At 52.0% G+C, this 18,834-nt stretch overlaps 1 protein-coding gene and 1 non-coding gene across 19 annotated transcripts in view; both read left to right on the top strand.

Moving 5' to 3' along the window:
- Positions 1-18,834, top strand: part of AKT2 (AKT serine/threonine kinase 2) — a 117,786-nt gene that overhangs the window by 54,123 nt on the left and 44,829 nt on the right. For 2 of the 18 annotated variants that reach the window (XM_016935975.3, XM_063800741.1), the window contains exon 1: positions 10,469-10,657. The exons of 8 other annotated variants lie outside the window; for them this stretch is intronic. Coding sequence is in view for 2 of the 10 variants with exons in the window: in XM_016935965.3 (XP_016791454.1) it covers positions 16,655-16,733 (79 nt within the window). In the remaining 8 variants the exon portion in view is untranslated. Of the gene's footprint in view, positions 1-2,860; positions 3,039-3,570; positions 3,832-10,468; positions 10,658-10,983; positions 11,074-11,234; positions 16,098-16,171; positions 16,734-18,834 lie in introns of those variants that run through there. 8 more of the 18 variants (XM_063800749.1, XM_063800748.1, XM_063800744.1 and 5 more) reach the window with 7 other exon arrangements.
- Positions 13,194-13,291, top strand: MIR641 (microRNA mir-641). The gene is given in 1 exon segment (NR_035962.1): positions 13,194-13,291. It is a non-coding gene; the product is annotated as a microRNA mir-641 (primary transcript).

The following is an 18,834-nucleotide window of genomic DNA, read 5'->3' as shown; positions in this document are numbered from 1 at the left end:
ATTGCGACGCTGCGCTCCAGCCTGGGTGACAGAGCGAGACCCTGTCTCAATAAATAAATACGTAAATAAATAATCTAGGCCAGGCACGGTGGCTCATGCATGTAATCCCAGCACTTTGGGAGGCTGAGGCGGGCGGATCACCTGAGGTCAGGAGTTTGAGACCAGCCTGACCAACATGGTGAAACCTCATCTCTACTAAAAATACAAAAATTACCCGGGTATGGTGGCGGGCGCCTGTAATGTCAGCTACTCAGGAGGCTGAGGCAGGGAGAATCGCTTGAACCTGGGAGGCGGAGGTTGCAGTGAGCTGAGATCACGTTATTGCACTCCAGCCTGGGCGACAGAGTGAGACTCAGTCTCAAACAAACAAAAAAAGTAATCTGATTTCTGCTTTTTAATCTTGTTAGAGGAGTCTCTAAGACTAGCTGTTATATCCCTTTCTGTCCTCTTTTCTTCTTGATCTTTCCATAGGTACCAATAAGACAGCTGTTTAGACCGGGCACGGTGGCTCACGCCTGTCATCCCAGCACTTTGGGAGGCTGAGGCAGGCGGATCACGAGGTCAGGAGTTCAAGACCAGCCTGGCCAACATGGTAAAACCCTGTCTCTACTAAAAATACAAAAATTAGCTGGGCGTGGTAGCAGGCACCTGTAATCCCAGCTACTTGGGAGGCTGAGGCAGGAGAATCATTTGAACCCAGGAGGCGGAGGTTGCAGTGAGGCGAGATTAAGCCACTGCACTCCAGCCTGGGCGACAGGGCGAGACTCCGTCTCAAAAAAGAAAAAAAGAAAGCAAAGACCTTTGTTGCCACAGGCATTAAGGATAGTGTTTGTGTAAATGGTGTCTCATGACACTCACTGACCCACTAATCTGTGACACCGGGCAAGCACTACTGGGATTGGACTTTCCTAGCACTGTCCAATTGAAGGTTGAGACAACAAAGCCCTTATGGACTGGGACAGTTATTGGGACCAAACTCTCCTGAGAGCTGGCACGAGTGGACAAAGAGAATGCTGCTTGTCACTGCATCGTGGGCTTCCAGCCTATTTGACTGGCTGGCTGACACAAGCTGACACTTGCACCCTCAGCTGGCAGAGGCCAGAGTGTTCTCACTGATGGAAAAGCCAAGCTCTGAGGACATAAAACAAGACCCAAGGAGCACCTCATCTGGTTTTTGTCTTGGGGACCCACAGCAAAATTAGTCTGAACAGACATTGGTTTGCAGAGAACTGTGAACTCACCAGTCTTTGAGGCCTGTGTTCTTGCCCTATGATTCTCTTCTGTATGACACAACACAAAAGACACAGACATGGGAAAATAATGACCATCTCTGGGAGGGGAGGAATCAGAAAACAATAATACCTCCCCTCACTACCAAAAAAAAAAAAAAATAACCAAACAAAAAAACCAGAGTTATTATACAAGAACTAGTTCGCACACATTTTCTCCTGCTAATCCAAACTTAGAAAAGGGAAAAAGACAAAGAGACCCTTACCTATCTTGCTTCCGCTGGACTCTACAGGCAGAGATCTGGGGGGCTAATGTGGTAGGAAATCTTATCTGTGGCCAGTGTTTGGTCAGGCATGTCAGGAGCCTGCTGCTGAAGCAGTCCTAGAGTAAAAAGTGAAAGATGCCCCACGTTGGGCACCAGAAACTGGAAGGGAGTGAAAAATGGCTTCCCGCTACCCGTTTTTTTTGGAGACGGATTATTGCTCTGTCGCCCAGGCTGGAGTGCAGTGGCGCCATCTCAGTACACTGCAACCTCCGCCTCACAGGTTCAAGGGATTCTCCTGCCTCAGCCTCTTAAGTAGCTGGAATTACAGGCATGCGCCATCATGCTTTGCTAATTTTTGTATTTTTAATAGAGACGGGGTTTTACCATGTTAATCAGGCTGGTCTACTAACTCCTGACCTCGTGATCTGCCCGCCTCGGCCTCCCAAAATGCTAGGATTATAGGCATGAGCCGCTGCGCCCGGCCCCTCCTGCTATGCTTCTAAGTTCTTTGGCTGACTTACACATTAAACCAATATAAGGCAGATTAACAGTAGCAAAAGGCCGAGCATGGTGACTCACACCTGTAATCCCAGCACTTTGGGAGGCCGAGGCAGGCGGATCATGAGGTCAGGAGCTTGAGACCAGCCTCGTCAACATGGTGAAACCCCGTCTCTACTAAAAATAGAAAAATTAGCCTGGCCTGGTGGCACTTGCCTGTAATCCCAGCTACTCAGGAGGCTGAGGCAGGAGAATCGCTTGAACCCGGGAAGCGGAGGTTGCAGTGAGCCAAGATCGTATCATTGCACTCCAGCCTGGGCAACAGAGCAAGACTCTGTCTCAGAAACAAAACAAAAACAAACAAAAAGTAGCAAAAAATTGCTGGGCACGGTGGCTCATGCCTGTAATCCCAGCACTTTGGGAGGCTGAGGCGGGCAGATCACTTGAGGTCAGGAGTTCGAGACTAGCCTGGGCAAAATAGTGAAACCCCATCTCTACTAAAAATATAAAAATTGGCCAGGCGTGGTGGCATGGTGGGCACCTGTAATCCCAGCTACTTGGAAGGCTGAGGCAGGAGAATTGCTTGAACCTGGGAGGCAGAGGTTGCAGTGAGCCGAGATCGCACCACTGCACTCCAGCCTGGGCAACAGAGTGAGACTCCATCTCGAGAAAAAAAAAAAAAATTACATACTTAGACGTGAGAGTCCCACAAAATATGAGATTTAAAGAAGTGTCAGAGGATTGAAGCTTATCATATAGCATCCTGACCTGCAGAAAAGAAGAGGGGCTTGGGGCTTTTGGGAGGTGGTGGTGACATAAGTTATGGGAGGGTGCAGGGAGGAGGTGTATGGTGAATAAAAGTTGTTATGCAGATTGTCTATTAGTTAAGAAAAGTTTTCCCGGAAGAATAGGTGACAGTCTGGGCATCACGTCAACCTCCAGTCTCCTCTCCTGTGATCTGAGCTCATCTTCTCTGATTGAGAAGATTCCTGGGGAGGGGATTCATGACAATGGAGTTCCTTTTGGAGGATCCGTGTGCAGACAGGTAAGGGAAGGTCAGAGAAAGTCCCTGCACTTACTGTTCCCCTGAGTTCCCTCTGTTTGAAGTAATCAGCATATCAAATGGGCATATATTGGGGTGGTGTGTCCTGAACTCTTTCATAGGCATTCTTCCATGGGCTGGGAATACAGCGGTGCCCAATAGTCCTTGTCCTCATGAGCAAATATATATTCTGGCTTGGGGGAGGACACAAAATAAACAACAAAAATATTTTAGTGTTAAGTCCTAGGTAGAGGATTCAAATATGCTTACAAACATAGTGACAGCATGGCCCTTTTAGACTCGGAGTGGCCAAGGAAAGCACTAAGGAGGTGAGATTTGGGTTTTTTGTTTCTTTCTTTCTTTTTTGAGACGGAGTCTTGCTCTGTTGCCCAGGCTGGAATGCAGTGGCACCATTTCAGCTCAGTGCAACCTCTGCCTCCCGGGTTGAAGCGATTCTCCCACTTCAGCCTCCCAAGTAGCTGGGATTACAGGCAGCCACCATTATGCCTAGCTAATTTTTGTATTTTTTTTGTAGAGACAGGATTTCACCATGTTGGCCGGGCCGGTCTGGAACTCCTGACCTCAGGTGACCCAGCTGCCTCGGCCTCCCAAAGTGCTGGGATTATGGGCATGAGCCACTGCACCCGGAGGTGAGATTTGAACAGAGTTGTGAAAGAAAAGAAAGAAGGAGCCAGTCATGCCAAGATCAGGATCAAGGACATGAAGAGTCCAGCCAGAGGAGACAGCAAGTTCCCAAATGCCCTGAGGCTTGTCTTTTTGGAGGGGCAGAGAGGAGGTATGTGTGTCTGGAACATGGGCCAGGGACAAGAGTAGTTTGTGATGAAGTTAGAGAAACAGGCAGGGACAGATCATATACAGCCATGAAGGCCACGGTGAGGCCTTTGGTTTATATTCCACATGGGATTGGAAGCCATCTATGTGTTGGAAGCAGATTGATAAAGGTGTTTGATCTTATTGAGAGGAGAAAAGGCTGGGTGTGGTGGCTCATGCCTGTAATTCCAGCACTTTGGGAGGCTGAGGCAGGAGGACTGCTTGAGGCCAGGAGTTCGAGACCAGCCTGGGCAACATGGTGAGACCCCCCCCCCCCATCTCTAAAAAATTTAAAAATTAGCTGGGCAGGCCGGGTGCAGTGGCCCACGCCTGTAATCCCAGGACTTTGGGAAGCCGAGGCGGGTGCATCACCTGAGTTCAGGAGTTCGAGACCAGCCTGACCAACATGAGAAACCCCATCTCCACTAAAAATACAAAATTAGCCGGGCATGGTGGCACATGCCTGTAATCCCAGCTACTTGGGAGGCTGAGGCAAGAGAATCGCTTGAACTCAGGTGGTGGAGGTGGAGGATGCAGTGAGCTGAGATCACACCATTGCACTCCAGCCTGGGCAACAAAAGCGAAACTCCATCTCAAAAAAAAAAAAAAAAAAAATTAGCTGGGCGTAGTGGTGTGCGCTTGTGGTCCTAACTACTCTGGAGTCTGAGGTGGGAGGATTGCTTGAGCCCAGGAGGTCAAGGCTGCAGTGAGTGTGTTCACACCACTGCATTCCAGCCTGGAAGACAGAGTGAGACTCTGTCTCAAAATAGTAATAAAATAATAAATAAAAAAGAGGCTGGGCTTGGTGGCTCATGTCTGTAATCCTAGTACTTTGGGAGGCCGAAGCGGGTGGATCACCTGAGACCAGGAGTTCAAAACCAGCCTGGACAACATGGCAAAACCCCACCTCTACTAAAAATACAAAAATTAGCTTGGGGTGGTGGTGGGCACCTGTAATCCCAGCCACTTGGGAGGCTGAGGAAGGAGAATCACTTGAACCCTGGAGGTGGAGGTTGCAGTGAGCCGAGATCGCACCACTGCAGTCCAGCCTGCGCGACGGGAGTGAGACTCCATCTCAAAAAAAAAAAAAAAAAAAGAAAAAGAAAAAAGAAAGAAAGAAAAAAGAGCAGAGAAAGCTTCATCCCAAGGTCTACACAAAGTATACTAGCCTAGCATGACCACTTAAATATTTGTTGTTTTGTTTGAGTAGTTGGGACCATGGGTGTGTGCGACTGCACCCGACTAATTTTTTTTTTTTTTTTTTGTATTTTTTGGTAGAGAAGGGGTTTTGTCATGTTATCCAGGCTGGTCTTGAAGTTTTAAGTTCGAGTGATCTCCTTGTCTCGGCCTCCCAAAGTGCTGGGATTACAGGCTTGAGATGCTGCACCTGGACTTAAACGTTTCGAGAATCTCCGATATATTAGAAAATTGAATGTGCACTGTGTCTTCCATTACAATTTTTGAAAAAGAAACAAATTTTAAAAAAGGAAATTGGAACCAACATTTGCGGAATCCCTGATGCTTATATGTACTTCTGCCAAATATATTAATAACATTACTCTGAAAGGATCTTCCCAACACAGTAGTATCTGGGGGAGGCAGTGGGGAGTGGGCTTTGTAGATTCTGGCTCGGGAATCAAATACATGATTTTGGCATTTCTTTATAATGTGGGAAACTCTTTTAAATATTTTACTTATTTATTTATTTATTTGTTTGTTTGTTTGTTTATTTTTTGAGCTAGAGTCTCGCTCTGTCACCCAGGCTGGAGTGCAGTGGCACAGTCTCGGCTCACTGCAACCTCTGCCTCCCGGGTTCAAGTGATTCTCATGCCTCCGCCTCCCAGTAGCTGGGATTACAGGTGCCTGCCACCTCCCGGCCTAATTTTTGTATTTTTAGTAGAGACGGGGTTTCGCCATGTTGGCCAGGCTGGTCTCTAACTCCTGGCCTCAAGTGATCCTCCTGCCTCGGCCTCCCAAAGTGCTGGGATTACAGGTGTGAGACACTGTGTCCAGCCTAATATTTTAAATAAAAAATAAAAATGGGGCTGGGTACGGTGGCTCACGCCTGTAATCCCAGCACTTTGGGAGGCTGAGGTGGGCGGATCACGAGGTCAGGAGATTGAGACCATCCTGGCTAACATGGTGAAACCTTGTCTCTACTAAAAATACAAAAATCAGCCGGGCATGGTTGTGGGTGCCTGTAATCCCAGCTACTCGGGAGGCTGAGGCAGAAGAATCACTTGAACCCAGGAGGTGGAGGTTGCAGTGAGCCGAGATCGCACCACTGCACTCCAGCCTGGTGACAGAGAGAGACTCCATCTCAAAAAAAAAAAATTATTTTGTGACTAGTCCCCACAGCTTGTCCAGTTGCCATCGATAAGGAGACTCCTCTGTGAGAAGCCTTGGAATGGACTCCTGGGCCTGATTTCTACTCCCTGGGCACAGAAGGGGGCTTTGAGGAGATGTCCTCTCCAACCCTTGGGGCAAGATCCCTCATCGTTTTCTTTTTTCTGAATCAAGAGACCTTTGAACAGCTTTTAATAAGTTACCGGCCCCCTCTACCCAGCAAAGTGCATGTGCAGTCCATACTTATAGTTATGGGGAGAGAGTTTATAGACTAGATTAAGATGGAAGAAAATGGGGTGAGGTTGTAGGGAATTTTCTTCTGGTTCACACTTTTTTTCTTTCTTTTTTTTTTTTTTGAGATAGAGTTTTGCTCTTGTTGACAAGGCTGGAGTGCAATGGTGCCACCTCCACTCACTGCAACCTCCACCTCCCGGGTTCAAGGAATTCTCCTGCCTCAGTCTCCCAAGTGGCTGGGATTATAGGCGCCTGCCATCACACCCGGCTAAATTTTTGTATTTTTAGTAGAAATGGGGTCTCACCATGTTGGCCAGGCTGTTCTCGAACTCCTGACCTCAGGTGATCCACCTGCCTCTGCCTCCCAAAGTGCTGGGATTACAGGTGTGAGCCACCATGCCCAGTCGCCTCGATCGATCACCCTTGATGCTGAAATGGAAAGGGTCTCGCTGTGTTGCCCTGCCACAAGATTCAAAGTGGCCCTCAAGTTTCACCCTTGATGCTGAAAATAGAGAAAGAGTCTCGCTATGTTGCCCAGGATGGCCTTTGAGGCCCCCCAAAGATAACTAAGCCATTTGCAGAAGTAACATAGGGCACAAAAGTAGGGCCAATACTTTTCCATTTTCTAGCATGAGATGAGTTAAGAGCACAGGCTCTGGTATCAAACTGTCTGGGTTCAAATACTGTCTTTGTCCTTAACTTGTCCTGGGAACTCAAGCAAGGCCCTTAATGTGCTGTTACATTTAACCTCCAGGGTTACTGTGTAGATAGCAACAGGATAGCATCAGTGGGAGTGTGTTTACACAGAACTTGGCCTGTAACAATTGCTACATAAATTATATTATTACTGTCTTAATAGAATAAAGAAAGGCAAGCTCAGAGAAGTGAAGTGACTTTGACAAGGACACAGAAAAGATACGATTAGAACCTGGGCCTACTAATCATCAATGCTAAAAAGTGTTGTTTACCTCCTAGACTAATGTTTTACAAACTACAAGGCACAACCAGAAAATCAGTTCAGCAGGGTTGCGGAATTGAAATAAATAGAATATTAAGGGCTGGGCGTGGTGGCTCATGTCTGTAATCCCAGCACTTTGAGAGGCCAAGGTGGGCAGATCACCTGAGGTCAGGAGTTCGAGACCAGCCTGACCAACATGGAGAAACACCATCTCTACTAAAAATACAAAATTAGCCAGGCGTGGTGGTGCATGCCGGTAATACCAGCTACTTGGGAGGCTGAGGCAGGAGAATCGCTTGAACCCAGGAGGCGGAGGTTGTGGTGAGCCGAGATCGTGCTATTGTACTGCAGCCTGGGCAACAAGAACAAAACTCAGACTCAAAAATAAATAAATAAATAAAAATCCAAAAATTAGCCAGGTGTGGTGGTGCACGCCTGTAATCCCTCTACTCAGGAGGCTGAGGCAGGAGAATCACTTGAACCTAGGAGGCGGAGGTTTCAGTGAGCCGAGATGGCGGATGGCACCACTGCACTCCAGCCTGGGAGACAGAGTGAGACTGTGTCAAAAAAAAAAAAAAAAAAAAAGAATATTAGGCCAAGCGCGGTGGCTCACATCTCTAATCCCAGTTCTTTGGGAGGCTAAGGTGGGTGGATCACCTCAGCTCAGGAGTCTGAGACCAGTCTGGGCAACATGGCGAAACTCCGTCTCTACCAAAAATACAAAAAAATTAGCTGGGCATAGTGGCGCACATCTGTGGTCCCAGTACTTGGGAGGCCGAAGTGGGAGGATCGCTTGAGCATGGGAGGTGTCGGTTGCAGTGAACTGAGATCGTGCCACTGCATTTCAACCTCGGTGACAGAGGGGGTGAAACCCTGTCTCAAAAAAACAATAAAAAACCAAAACCAGAAAGAGCCGGGTGCAGTGGCTCACACCTGTTATCCCGGCACTTTGGGAGGCCAAGGCAGGTGGATCACGAGGTCAAGAGATGGAGACTATCCTGGCCAACATGGTGAAACCCCCTCTCTACTAAAAATACAAAAAAATTAGCTGGGCGTGTTGGCCCGTGCCTGTAATCCCAGCTACTCAGGAGGCCGAGGCAGGAGAATCGCTTGAACCTGGGAGGCGGAGGGCAGAGGTTGCAGTGAGCCAAGATCTCGCCACTGCACTCCAGCCTGGCGATGCAGTGAGTCTCAAAAAAAAAAAAAAAAAAAAAGCCACTGCCCTTGACTACCAGTGCTGCAAGGAGTTTATACACAAGCACATGGGTGGTTTCAGTGAGATCTCAGTGTGTCATAATTAAGTGCCCTAGGAGGGGCTAGGATTCAAGTTGGCCCAGGGGAGACTTAGACGGAGGGGAATGGCCTGTGAGCTGTTCAGTGTGAACAGGAGTGAAGAGGGTTGGTCACAGTAACCTTGAGTCTAGATTAGGGCAGAAGGGCTAATGCTTGAAACAAACATTCTGCAAGAGCCCACTCTGGGCAATGTTGGATACACACTGATCTCTGAGACAGTCTTGGTCTCTTCCTTTACTGGGTTTCCTGTGCAGTGGGGGAAACAGACCTGTCACCAGACAGTAATAGATGAAAATGGTTAGGGCTGTGAAGGGGGAGGCATTGGTCAGAGTTATTAACACCGACTGATGGGGAAGACCGGGAATTAGGAATACCGAGCAGCAAGTTCCAAGCTAGAAACCAAATAAGAAAGGGCTAGTTCCAGCATTAGGTTTACATCTCAGAAAACGAAAGCCGAACCTTCAGCAGGATTTGCCTGAAACACTCTCACAGACTGAGGTGGACCCAGGATTCAACTCTCAGTCAGGCATTTTTCTCACTTACCAATGCATACAATTGCCAAGTTATATGGCATACTGGAACCCAAATTCAGGAGGCAGCACATCCCCTATGAGAGAGGAGGGGCTGGGAGCCAGATGTCTCACAGCTGTCCAGTATACTAGCTAATATACGGATTAGGATCTGTGCAAAGCTCTTTTCTTGCAGGGTCATTTTTTTTCTTTTTTCTTTCTTTCTTTTTTTTTTTTTTTTTTTCGAGACGGAGACTTGCACTGTCGCCCGGGCCGGAGTGCAATGGCATGATCTCGGCTCACTGAAACCTCTGCCTCCCGGGTTCACGCGATTCTCCTGTCTCAAGCCTCCCAAGTAGTTGGGATTACAGGCACACACCGACATGCCCGGCTTTTTTTTTTTTTTGTATTTTGAGTAGAGACGGGGTTTCACTATGTTGGCCAGGCTGTCTCGAACTCCTGACCTCATGATCCGTCTGCCTTGGCCTCCCCAAGTGCTAGGATTACAGGAGTGAGCCACCGCGCCCGGCCGCAGGGTGATTTTAAGGCCTTTATGGGCCCAAGTTGCATTATAAAATGTTATATCCCAGATTCACTGGAATATGTACGATGAGAGCAGGTGGCATTAATATCTTGCAGTAATGAACTAATTGGTAAAAACCGTTTTGTTTACATTAAAATGGTTCAAAAGCCAGCGACACAGCGATGATTGTTTCCATTTAGCAGATGTGGATACTGAGGCACAGAAAACGGTCAAGCCTTCTGCCCACAGTCACCAGAAAGGAGGAAATTCAAGTCTGGGGTTGTGTGGCTTCAGAGCCTGAGCTCAACCATGACGAGCACACTGAAAAGGAAACCCCTCCTAACTAACTCCCGCTCCGGGGTCCTTTAAGAGCGTCAGAACCCAGAACTGAGTAAAACAAGATCAAAGCGTATGTAAATACGGACTAGGGGCTGCCGGGAAATAATCGCTGCGGCTAGGCCCTAGGGAAAGCAGACGTCGGAGTCCTAGTGCGCCTGCGTAGCCCCATCTCGCCTTTCCGCCCCACGGCCTAGCGAGGCCCATCTCTAACCCACACAGGCCCAAAGTTGTCTAATGTGCGCAGGCGCCCTGCTGTGAGCCCGCCTCCTTCTCTGCCCTGTTCTTGCGCTGTCGCTCTCTCAGAGTTCGTCTCTGGCTCTTTGCACGTCACTTCCTGTTTGTGGCGCGAGAGGGCGGTATTTCCGTCCAGAGGGTGGGAGGGGGCGGTAAGCGGGGGCTGGGGGGAGGGGGCGGGGGGGGCCGCACCGCGCGAGCCGTTGGGCCTGCCTCGGAGGAGGCGTCGCCGCCGCCGCCGCCGCTGCCGGTGCCGTTGCCGCTGCCGGGAAACACAAGGAAAGGGAACCAGCGCAGCGTGGCGATGGGCGGGGGTAGAGCCCCGCCGGAGAGGCTGGGCGGCTGCCGGTGACAGGTGAGTGCGCCAGCGCGTGTCCCCGAACGCCCCCCCCGCGATGGTCGCGTCCGGGCCCCCCGCGGTGTCGCGATGGGCTGTACCACCCGTGCCCGGCGGGGGGACCGCGGCCCTCGAGCCCCTCCTTCAGGAGCTGAGTGGGGGTGGCCGAGCGGGGGCGGTGGGACCAGCCTCGGGGGGCCGGGGCGGTGGCGGCGGGCCATACCACTGAGGCGGTGGGGGGAGCGCTGCAAGTTTGCGGGACGGGGAGCGCAGGCCCCAGCGTGCGCGGGCCGGGGGCTGGACCCTTCGGGCGCGGCGGGCAGATCGAGCCTGGCGTGCGCGGGCTAAGCTATCGAGGGGGCGCGCCGCATCAAGTGTAGAGGGCTGTACCTTTTTGGCGCTGTGGAAGCCGTTGCTGTGCTGTATTTACAGGGGTGGGGGCTTCTGGGGAGGATGCTTCCCCAACTGTGGCGGGGTTATATCACCACGGCGTTGGGGGAGCCCTGCTTATAGGGGAGTCCAAATCAGAGAAGGACTGTGATGTTTGTGATCTTTAAGGGACTGGGACGGGGCGGGACAGGCCCTAGTGGGTTTTAGGGGCGTATTTTGGGAGGACTGTGATGCCGATTGGTGAGGAGGGGTTTCTGTTTCCTGTATTTGACGTGTGTGGCGTTGGGGGTTTACACTGATCTCAGCCTTTATTGAACTTCTTAACGACTCTGGAGGGAACGTCATGGTTACTGGGGTGCTTTGGACCATGGAGGTGCAGCTCTGGATTCCATTACCCTCTCAGATTATTTACCAGGCAGTAACAGTTCTTTCCTTCCATAGGGGAGGGAGGAAAGCTGTGTTAGAAGTCACTGAAGTTGTCTGAGCCTTAACATTCTGAAGAGGAAGAGGGATTGGGCTTGGATTTGAGCAGCCGTGCCCCTGCACCCGCTTGTTAAAACTTGGGAGGAAAGAGTGTTTGGGGGAACACCTCTTCCCCCCAGGGAAGCTTTCTGGGGATCATCTTGATCTTGGGATTGTGAGGACCTCTTCCTCTCATTTGGAGACCTCTTGGGGCTCAGCAAGACGCCTGGGCTGGAGTAACTAGAGCCTCCAATGGGCTGCTTTTCAACTTCATCCACTCCTACCTTCCCAGAGAAGCAGCAGGAGTTCACTCGTGGGCTGAACTTGGTTGGCAGTGGATGTGAAGGGTCCAGGAACCAACGCAGACCACTACATGCTCCTCTGTCGCTGGCCACGAAGCTGTTTGTGTCTCCCAGTTACCAGCTCAGTCACACATCATGTTTACACTCCCCACCAAGGCAGTAACAGTTGGCCTTGCAGTGAGGCCGGGAGCTGTTTTCCCAGCTGTTCCTCTTTGCATAGGCCAATGGGACTTGGAGTGGGGGTGCCCCTGGCCCAGCCTGGCCCAGGGAGGAAGGCTGCTCTGAAGGGCTTGGGACAGTCAGATCCCCCATGGATCTGGTGTCTTATTGTGGTCTGTGGGCTGGTGCTGGGAGCAGCCAGCCCCAGAGGTCTGTGGCCAGTGTCCCTGCTCCCTAGGCCAGATCATGACCTTGGCTTGCCCTGTAGCCTTTGCTCTGGGTCTGGAGTTCCCAGAGGACTGGCTGCAGTCCCTGATTGACCCAGCAGACCTGGGCTGGTGATGTGGTCAGAGGGGGCAGATGGTTGCCCCTAGTCCACAGCAGTGACTTCCAAGCTGACTGGCTTCCGTGCCTCGTGGTTCCTGGAGAGAAAGGTCCCACAGTCTGAGGCAGCGGTGACTCTGTAGAATCTTTCTCCACTAGGGGTTTGTTCCTCTGGTCCTCTCCTGCCAGCTTTTAGAGGGTTTGCCTGATGGGGCTAACAGTGGCAGTGAAAGCAGTAATCATGAAATTGATGGCTGACAGTAACTGAGTGCATTCTGTGGGCCACACACTGTTTGGAATGCTTCATATAGATAAACTTGCTGAATACTTGAATTCTAGAGCGGTAGGCGCTGTTGTTATGCTCTCCCTTTTAGATGAGAAAACAGCATCTCAGAGAGGCAGATCATTTCCAGAGCTAGTGGATGCCCAGTGTTTATAGCATTCACCCCATGCCAGGCGTGTGACAGGGCTTTTGTACATGTGATCTCACTTAAGTCTCAAAACATACCTGTGGTTAGGCCTATTTTATGGAGAGCTACGAGCTAGTTAGAAGTGTGATACCATTTTACAGATGAGGAATCATTTTACTCACTGTGAAGTGCAAAGATTTCCCAGAGGTCTCATAGCTGAAGTGGGAGAGGTGTGATGTGAGCCCTTGGCCCACCTTGGCCTCAGATCCTCTTGTCAAGGAGAAACTGGAGGAGTGGCTTTTGTCTGTGAGCATATACTCTGCCCAGCCCTGTGCTTCGGGCTTTATATGGTATTTGTGTCCTTTTTTGCAGAGTCGGAAATTGAAGTTCAGAGGAAGAATTGCCTTCCCCCAGGTCTTATCAGACCCTATGGGTGCCAGGGTAGTATTTGAACCCAGGTCACTGAGCCCCTAGTGCCATGCATTCCTTGCTCACCAGGTTCCAGGCTGGGTGAAAGGAAGGAAAGACATAGGATGGAGTCACCCCTGTCCTCTGTCCTCCACCTATAGAGGTGACTGTCCTGTGTCTTTCCTTCCTCTTACCCCTGAGCCTCAGGCTGCCCTGAGCATCTCTGCCTACAGCCAGTCCAGCATTTCTTGGTCCCTCCTCAGAGTGGAGGCAAGGCATCCTTTAACCCTGGGCAGGTGTGTGCTGGGAGAAGAAGACAGCAAGAGAGCCATGCAGGGGGTGACACAGCTACCAGGGACCTGCGTTAGCTAGCAGCAGGATGGTGAAGTCGGTTCTAGCTCTGCGACCTTGGACCACACTGTTCACTCCCATACAGTGGTCTCAGAAGGACGTCCACCTTGGGCTGTTGTGAGGATTAAATGAATTAATCCACGAGAAGCTCGTAGAATGGTGCCTGGTACTGTGTAAGTCTTGGTTGGCAGTCATGATTATGTTATGGAACGGAGGCATCCAGCCTCCCCCACCCCCTACTTTTGGTCCCCTCGAGCGTTCCGGGATCCAGCTCCCCAGCCTGGCCCAGCTAGGATCCAGAACTTCAATGTTCTGGTTTCCAGCCTCTGTAAAGAGGTGTATGGAAGCGAGTGAGAGCACAGGGTTCAAAGCCAGCCCTGCCACTCCATGGCTGTGTGACCTTGAGCAGGCTCCCCAACCCTTCTGAGCTCATTTCATCATCGGTGCCATGGGGATGATGATAATTCCCACCTGATAGGATTATTGTGAAGGCTGAGTGGATTAATTTGTGGGAAGCATTCATAACTGTTCTGGCATACAATAAGCCTACCGGAAATGTCTCCTCACTAAGAACAGTGCCCGACACATGGTGAGCTGTTGGTCTGTCTTAGCAATTGTAATTCTTAGTATTTCTGCCGGGACTTTGAAGGCCTTTGCCAGTTCACAGAACCGTGTCAGAGAGCACTAGGAGGAGATCAGGGCTGAAATTAGCATCTCAGTTTTACAGATGCAGAAACAGAGGTCGGGGGAGACATGCAATCAAGTCAGAACTGACAAGGGCAGCTCCCGGGCCCACTCCTCTTCCACGCAGTGGCTTTGCAGCCCTGAGCGCCTCCAAGGTAGACACATTGGAGTCTTTTCAGAGGTCAGGCTCTGTGCTTGTTTTTTTTTTTCTTTTGAGACAGGGCCTCCCTCTGTCACCCAGGCTGGAGTGCAGTGGTGTGATCACAGCTCACTGCAGGCTTGACCTCCTAGGCTTTAGTGATCCTTCCACCTCATCCTCTTGAGTAGCTGGGACTACAGGTGCATGCCACCATGCCTAGCTAATTTTTAAATTTTTTGTGGAAACGGGAGTCTCGCTATGTTGCTCAGGCTAGTCTTGAACTCCTGGGCTCAAGTGATCCTCCTGCCTCAGTCTCCTGAGTAGCTGGGACTATAGGTGCATGCCACTGCCCCTGGTTCCCAGCCCACCACAGCTCACAGCTCTGGGAGTGGCAGGAAGGCTGGGCCTGGGCAGGGGGAGCAGCAGAAGTGCCTGCAGGGGTTGGCAGGGGCTGTGCTGCACTGGCCTGTGGGCCTGGGTGAGAGGTGAGGATGGATCCTAAGGGTATTGTGGAGCCGAGGAAAAGGTTTCGCTCATCCGCCACCATTTACTGAACACCTCGTATGTGCCAGCGTTGCATCAGTACTGGGAATACAGCAGTGTACTTGCCAAAGTCCCTATCCTTTTGGGGCTAAGCAAGACCAACCCGAAACAGGTGAATAAGCAAGGAGCCGGTTAGAGGGGGAGGAGCTAGGCAGCGAATTCAAATCAGGTGACAGACTGGGCACTTCTTTAGATGCATGCGGCTGTGGGGAGGGCCTCTGAGCTGATCCCAGTTTGGCAAGGTGAGGCAGTCATGTGGGATGGGAGGAGAAGGAACAGCCCTCCAGGTGGAGGGAACCACAGTGCAAAGGTCTGAAGGGAGGACAGAGCTTGGTGAGGTGCAGGGACAAGCCTCACGGAGGCCTGTGTGGCTTGGCAGAGCGAGGGAGCAGGGAGGAGATGAGTCCGGGGGCTGCGGGGCAGGCAGGGCCCTTTCACTGGGGGCCTTGTGGACTGTCTGTGAAGGAGTTTGGAATTTCAGCAGGAACAGCCTGGTCAGATTTAGGGTGTTAGCAGGTGACACAGGAGCCGGTCACAGGCTCCTGCCTGGGGGCGTGGGTAGATTTGACTGAGCGGAGCAGGGCGTTTCACAGGCCTCCCACTTCCCCTCCAGTAGCATCACTGCCTTACAGCCAGCAAAGGCCTGAGGGTTGCCTCCCTCCTGTGGTTTTCACACCGTGTTCCCCAGAGCCCGTGGCTGTTACTTTTAGGGAAAGAGGAGGGGAGGCTCATTGGGCTGATTTCTCTGCCCATTCCTCCCCAACCCAACCAGCCGGACTAATACTGAATAGCAACGCAGGGCAGCAGTCACACCTGATACAGACAGCACCCGCTGACCCTGCGTCCACGCTGCCCTGGGCCTGTAGGCCTGCGCCATTCCCAGTGCTCCTCTGGAATTGGAAAGACCAGGGCTTGTGACTGGCGCCCAGCACCCAGGTCTCTGGTTGGCCTCAGGTGTGGTTGATATTACGAAGGCAAAATAAATGAGGGCCAGGTTGAGAGTGTGGGCATGTTTCTCCACTATAGCTGGGTGATCAGGGAGGACCTCCCTGAGGAGGTGACGTGTGGGTAGGGACTGGAGTGCTGTGAGGGAGCCATGGGAGGATCTGGGTGAAGACCCATTAGACCCAGGAGGAATCTTCTCTCATTCCCGCTTTGCAAGTGGTGAGAACTGAAGCCTGGAGAGCCTCTGTAGCTTGTGCTGAGTCCCCCAACCAGGAAGTGTTGGGGACAGGCTATGAATCTGGGCTTCCAGAGATTCCCCGACCACAGCTCAGTAGCCCCTGGTGAGTGTGACTTCTGATCCCACCCATGGGCTCACCCCTAAGGCTTGGTGCGGGAGCAGGCGCTCTGGCTTTTTTTTTTTTTTTTTTTTTGAGGTGTGTTCCAGGGTATCTTCCTAGAAGGAGCAGAACCCCTCAGAACAAACCTCTAGGGTCTCCAGAAGGCCCCCGGGATGGGTTGGGATGGAAAGGAGTGTCTTTCAGACTTGAGCTCCAAGCCCCTGGAGGACCCAGGGTCACCCCTCCCCGGGCCTCTCTTCAGCTTCCCAGAGCTCTCAGCGGAAGGCCCTCAACCACAGGCCTCCGGGCCGCACGGTGGGGTGGTTCCATGGCAGGCTCTTCTGGACAGCCAGCCAAGCAGCGAGAGGCCCAGCTGGGGGAGACAGCCTGGGAGCAGGACCAGGAGGGAGGGAGTGAGTGTGGGAGGGGTGCTGGGTGGGAGCTCAGCCTGGCCCCCTTGGGGCAGGACCCACTGCCAACTCGGCACCCACAGCAGGGCCCAGGTGCTCTGACTGTGCCGAGCGAGGGACAGCAAGCCGGGTCGGCCAAGAGGAGACTGCATGTCAGAGGTCCCAGCAGGAGTTTCTTCAGCCCAGCCGTCCTGCTGGAGAAGCTCGTTCGCAGATGTTGTTTCTAAGGGTGAGGCCAGAAACCCAAGTCTTCCTCGGCTTGCCACTTTGTGGGCCCTTTCCGAATGGGCTGGGGCAGTTGCCGCTCCCCGGTTCTCTTCTCCAGCCTGGCTTCAAGTTCTTCATGGTCTGGTGGGTTATTGGTGTACACTTACCCAGCTGGGGCTGCTGAGTGACCTGGTCCCGGGGGTAGCTGACGTGGGCGAGAACCCTGCTCTTGGCACCCCTCTCGGTGGCTGTGGAGCTCTGGGGCCTTATTTCTTCTCCCTAAGGTACATTTTGCTCAGCTGTAAACGGGAACCTTCCTGCTGAGTGGGGCGGTGGGGAGGATGCACAGAGCTGCTGCGTTGGAAAGCACAGGCCTCCTGAGGAGATGCGGGATGAATTTGGGCTGATGCTACTCCTGGTGATTGCCAGACAGGACTGAGGGCACCTGAGAGCACAGAAGGGGCTCTGCAGGGCAGTGGGCACAGGCTGGTTGTTGGTCCCTGGGAGAGAGTGGTAGGGCCTGTTAGCTGATGGGAGGGCTCCAGACAGGAATGTGAATCACTCCCACCACTGTACTCCTGCCCAACCAGACGCTGCATATTAGCTCTACAAACCTGCACAGCAGCCTGGGAGGTGGGCAGTGTTAGCACTCCCATCTTGTAGATAGGAAACTGAGGCCCAGGAAGCCACATAGAATATTGGGGTCATTCTCGTGAGTAGTTCGCCTCTCAGTGCTGGGCACTGCTGCAGAGCTTAAGGTGTCTGCTCTCACTCATCCTCACCACAGCCTGGCAGCTCGCTGTCCCGATCGTCCCCGTTGTACAGGGGAGGAAACGGGCATAGAGAGGTTATTGGATTTGCTGGAAGTCAGTAATAGGCATGATGGTTGAACCCTGCTCTGTCGGCGAAGCTGCCTTTTGAAGACAGCCTCATCTTCTTGCCCTGCCTGCTATGACTGGAGTTGTCACTGTTGTCATCATGATTTCTTTTCTGCTTTCTCTTCTCCTAGACAGAGCTGGCACAAAGTAGGCCTCAGTAATCCAGAAATGACTCCATTCCATGCCTGCTTGGGATGTGGGGTGTGGCTGCTTCTCTCCACCCCCAATACCATGACCTTGGCCCCTCCCAAGGGGGGCCCAGGGGGAAGAGATGAGGATGGGAGGCACCCCCTCCCCACTGCCCTAGGGGTCTGATTGCTGAACAGCCTCAGGAGCCAGCCTTTGGCTGTTCTTGGTCATTTGTGTGTTCCATCTGTCTCCAAATATTGATTGAATCACTTCTATGTGCCACGTGTAGTTCTGGATGCGATCGGAGGTGGCAGAGAGGTTGCATTGGCCTGTGAGTGCTTGGTGTGGCTGAAGGAGGGAACAGAGATCTAGCTGGACTGGGTGGGAGAGGGGCTTGGGAAGGCTGCTGAGGAGCCCCTGTGATGTGAGAGCCCGAGGAAGTGGGCTGGACGGGGTGCAGCCAGGTAAAGGCCGCAAGGAAGGCGATATCTGGATGTGCTGGTGGAACAGCAGGCCCATGTGGCTGGAGCCGGGGGAGTGGGTGAGGGGGAGAGAGCAGGGTGGCAGGGCTCAGGGCCTGGGCTATGATGGGGATCCAGGGCTTTATCCCCAAAGAGAAGGGACACAGTTGGGTGGGGAGGGACCTGTGTGGGAGAGAGCTGGCTGGATTCAGGTGGCAGCCAGGGATGGAGAAAGCAGACCATATTCTGCTTTGGAGACAGGGTGCCCTAGAGCCCAGCTTCTCAAACTGGTGTCCGAAGGCCTTGGTGGGTGGGAGGAGGTGTCTGCAGGGCGTTGACTCTTTTTAGCTGTGTGTTTTCATTTAGATGATATTTTCAAAAAGTTAGTAGGGGCATGTTGGAAATTATTGGGATGATTCCTTTAGAACCAAGTAGTGACAGCAGTAACATTAGCTGCCACTGCATGGCTCTGACAGGCTCAGGACGGCCCCTGATGTCAGAGTCCTTTATGTAATTGCCACCTATTTTTCAAGCACTGGCCCTGTCCCCAGCTGTGTGTGAAGCCATCTCATTGGGTCCCCAGGACAACCCATGGTTATCAGAAAAATCATCTTTTTAAATTTTTCATTTTTTTTTGAGACAGGGTCTGGCTCTG

This window comes from Pan troglodytes, chromosome 20 (assembly GCF_028858775.2).
Source record: "Pan troglodytes isolate AG18354 chromosome 20, NHGRI_mPanTro3-v2.0_pri, whole genome shotgun sequence".
Taxonomy (NCBI): domain Eukaryota; kingdom Metazoa; phylum Chordata; class Mammalia; order Primates; family Hominidae; genus Pan; species Pan troglodytes.
This window is presented reverse-complemented; position numbering and strand designations above follow the sequence as displayed.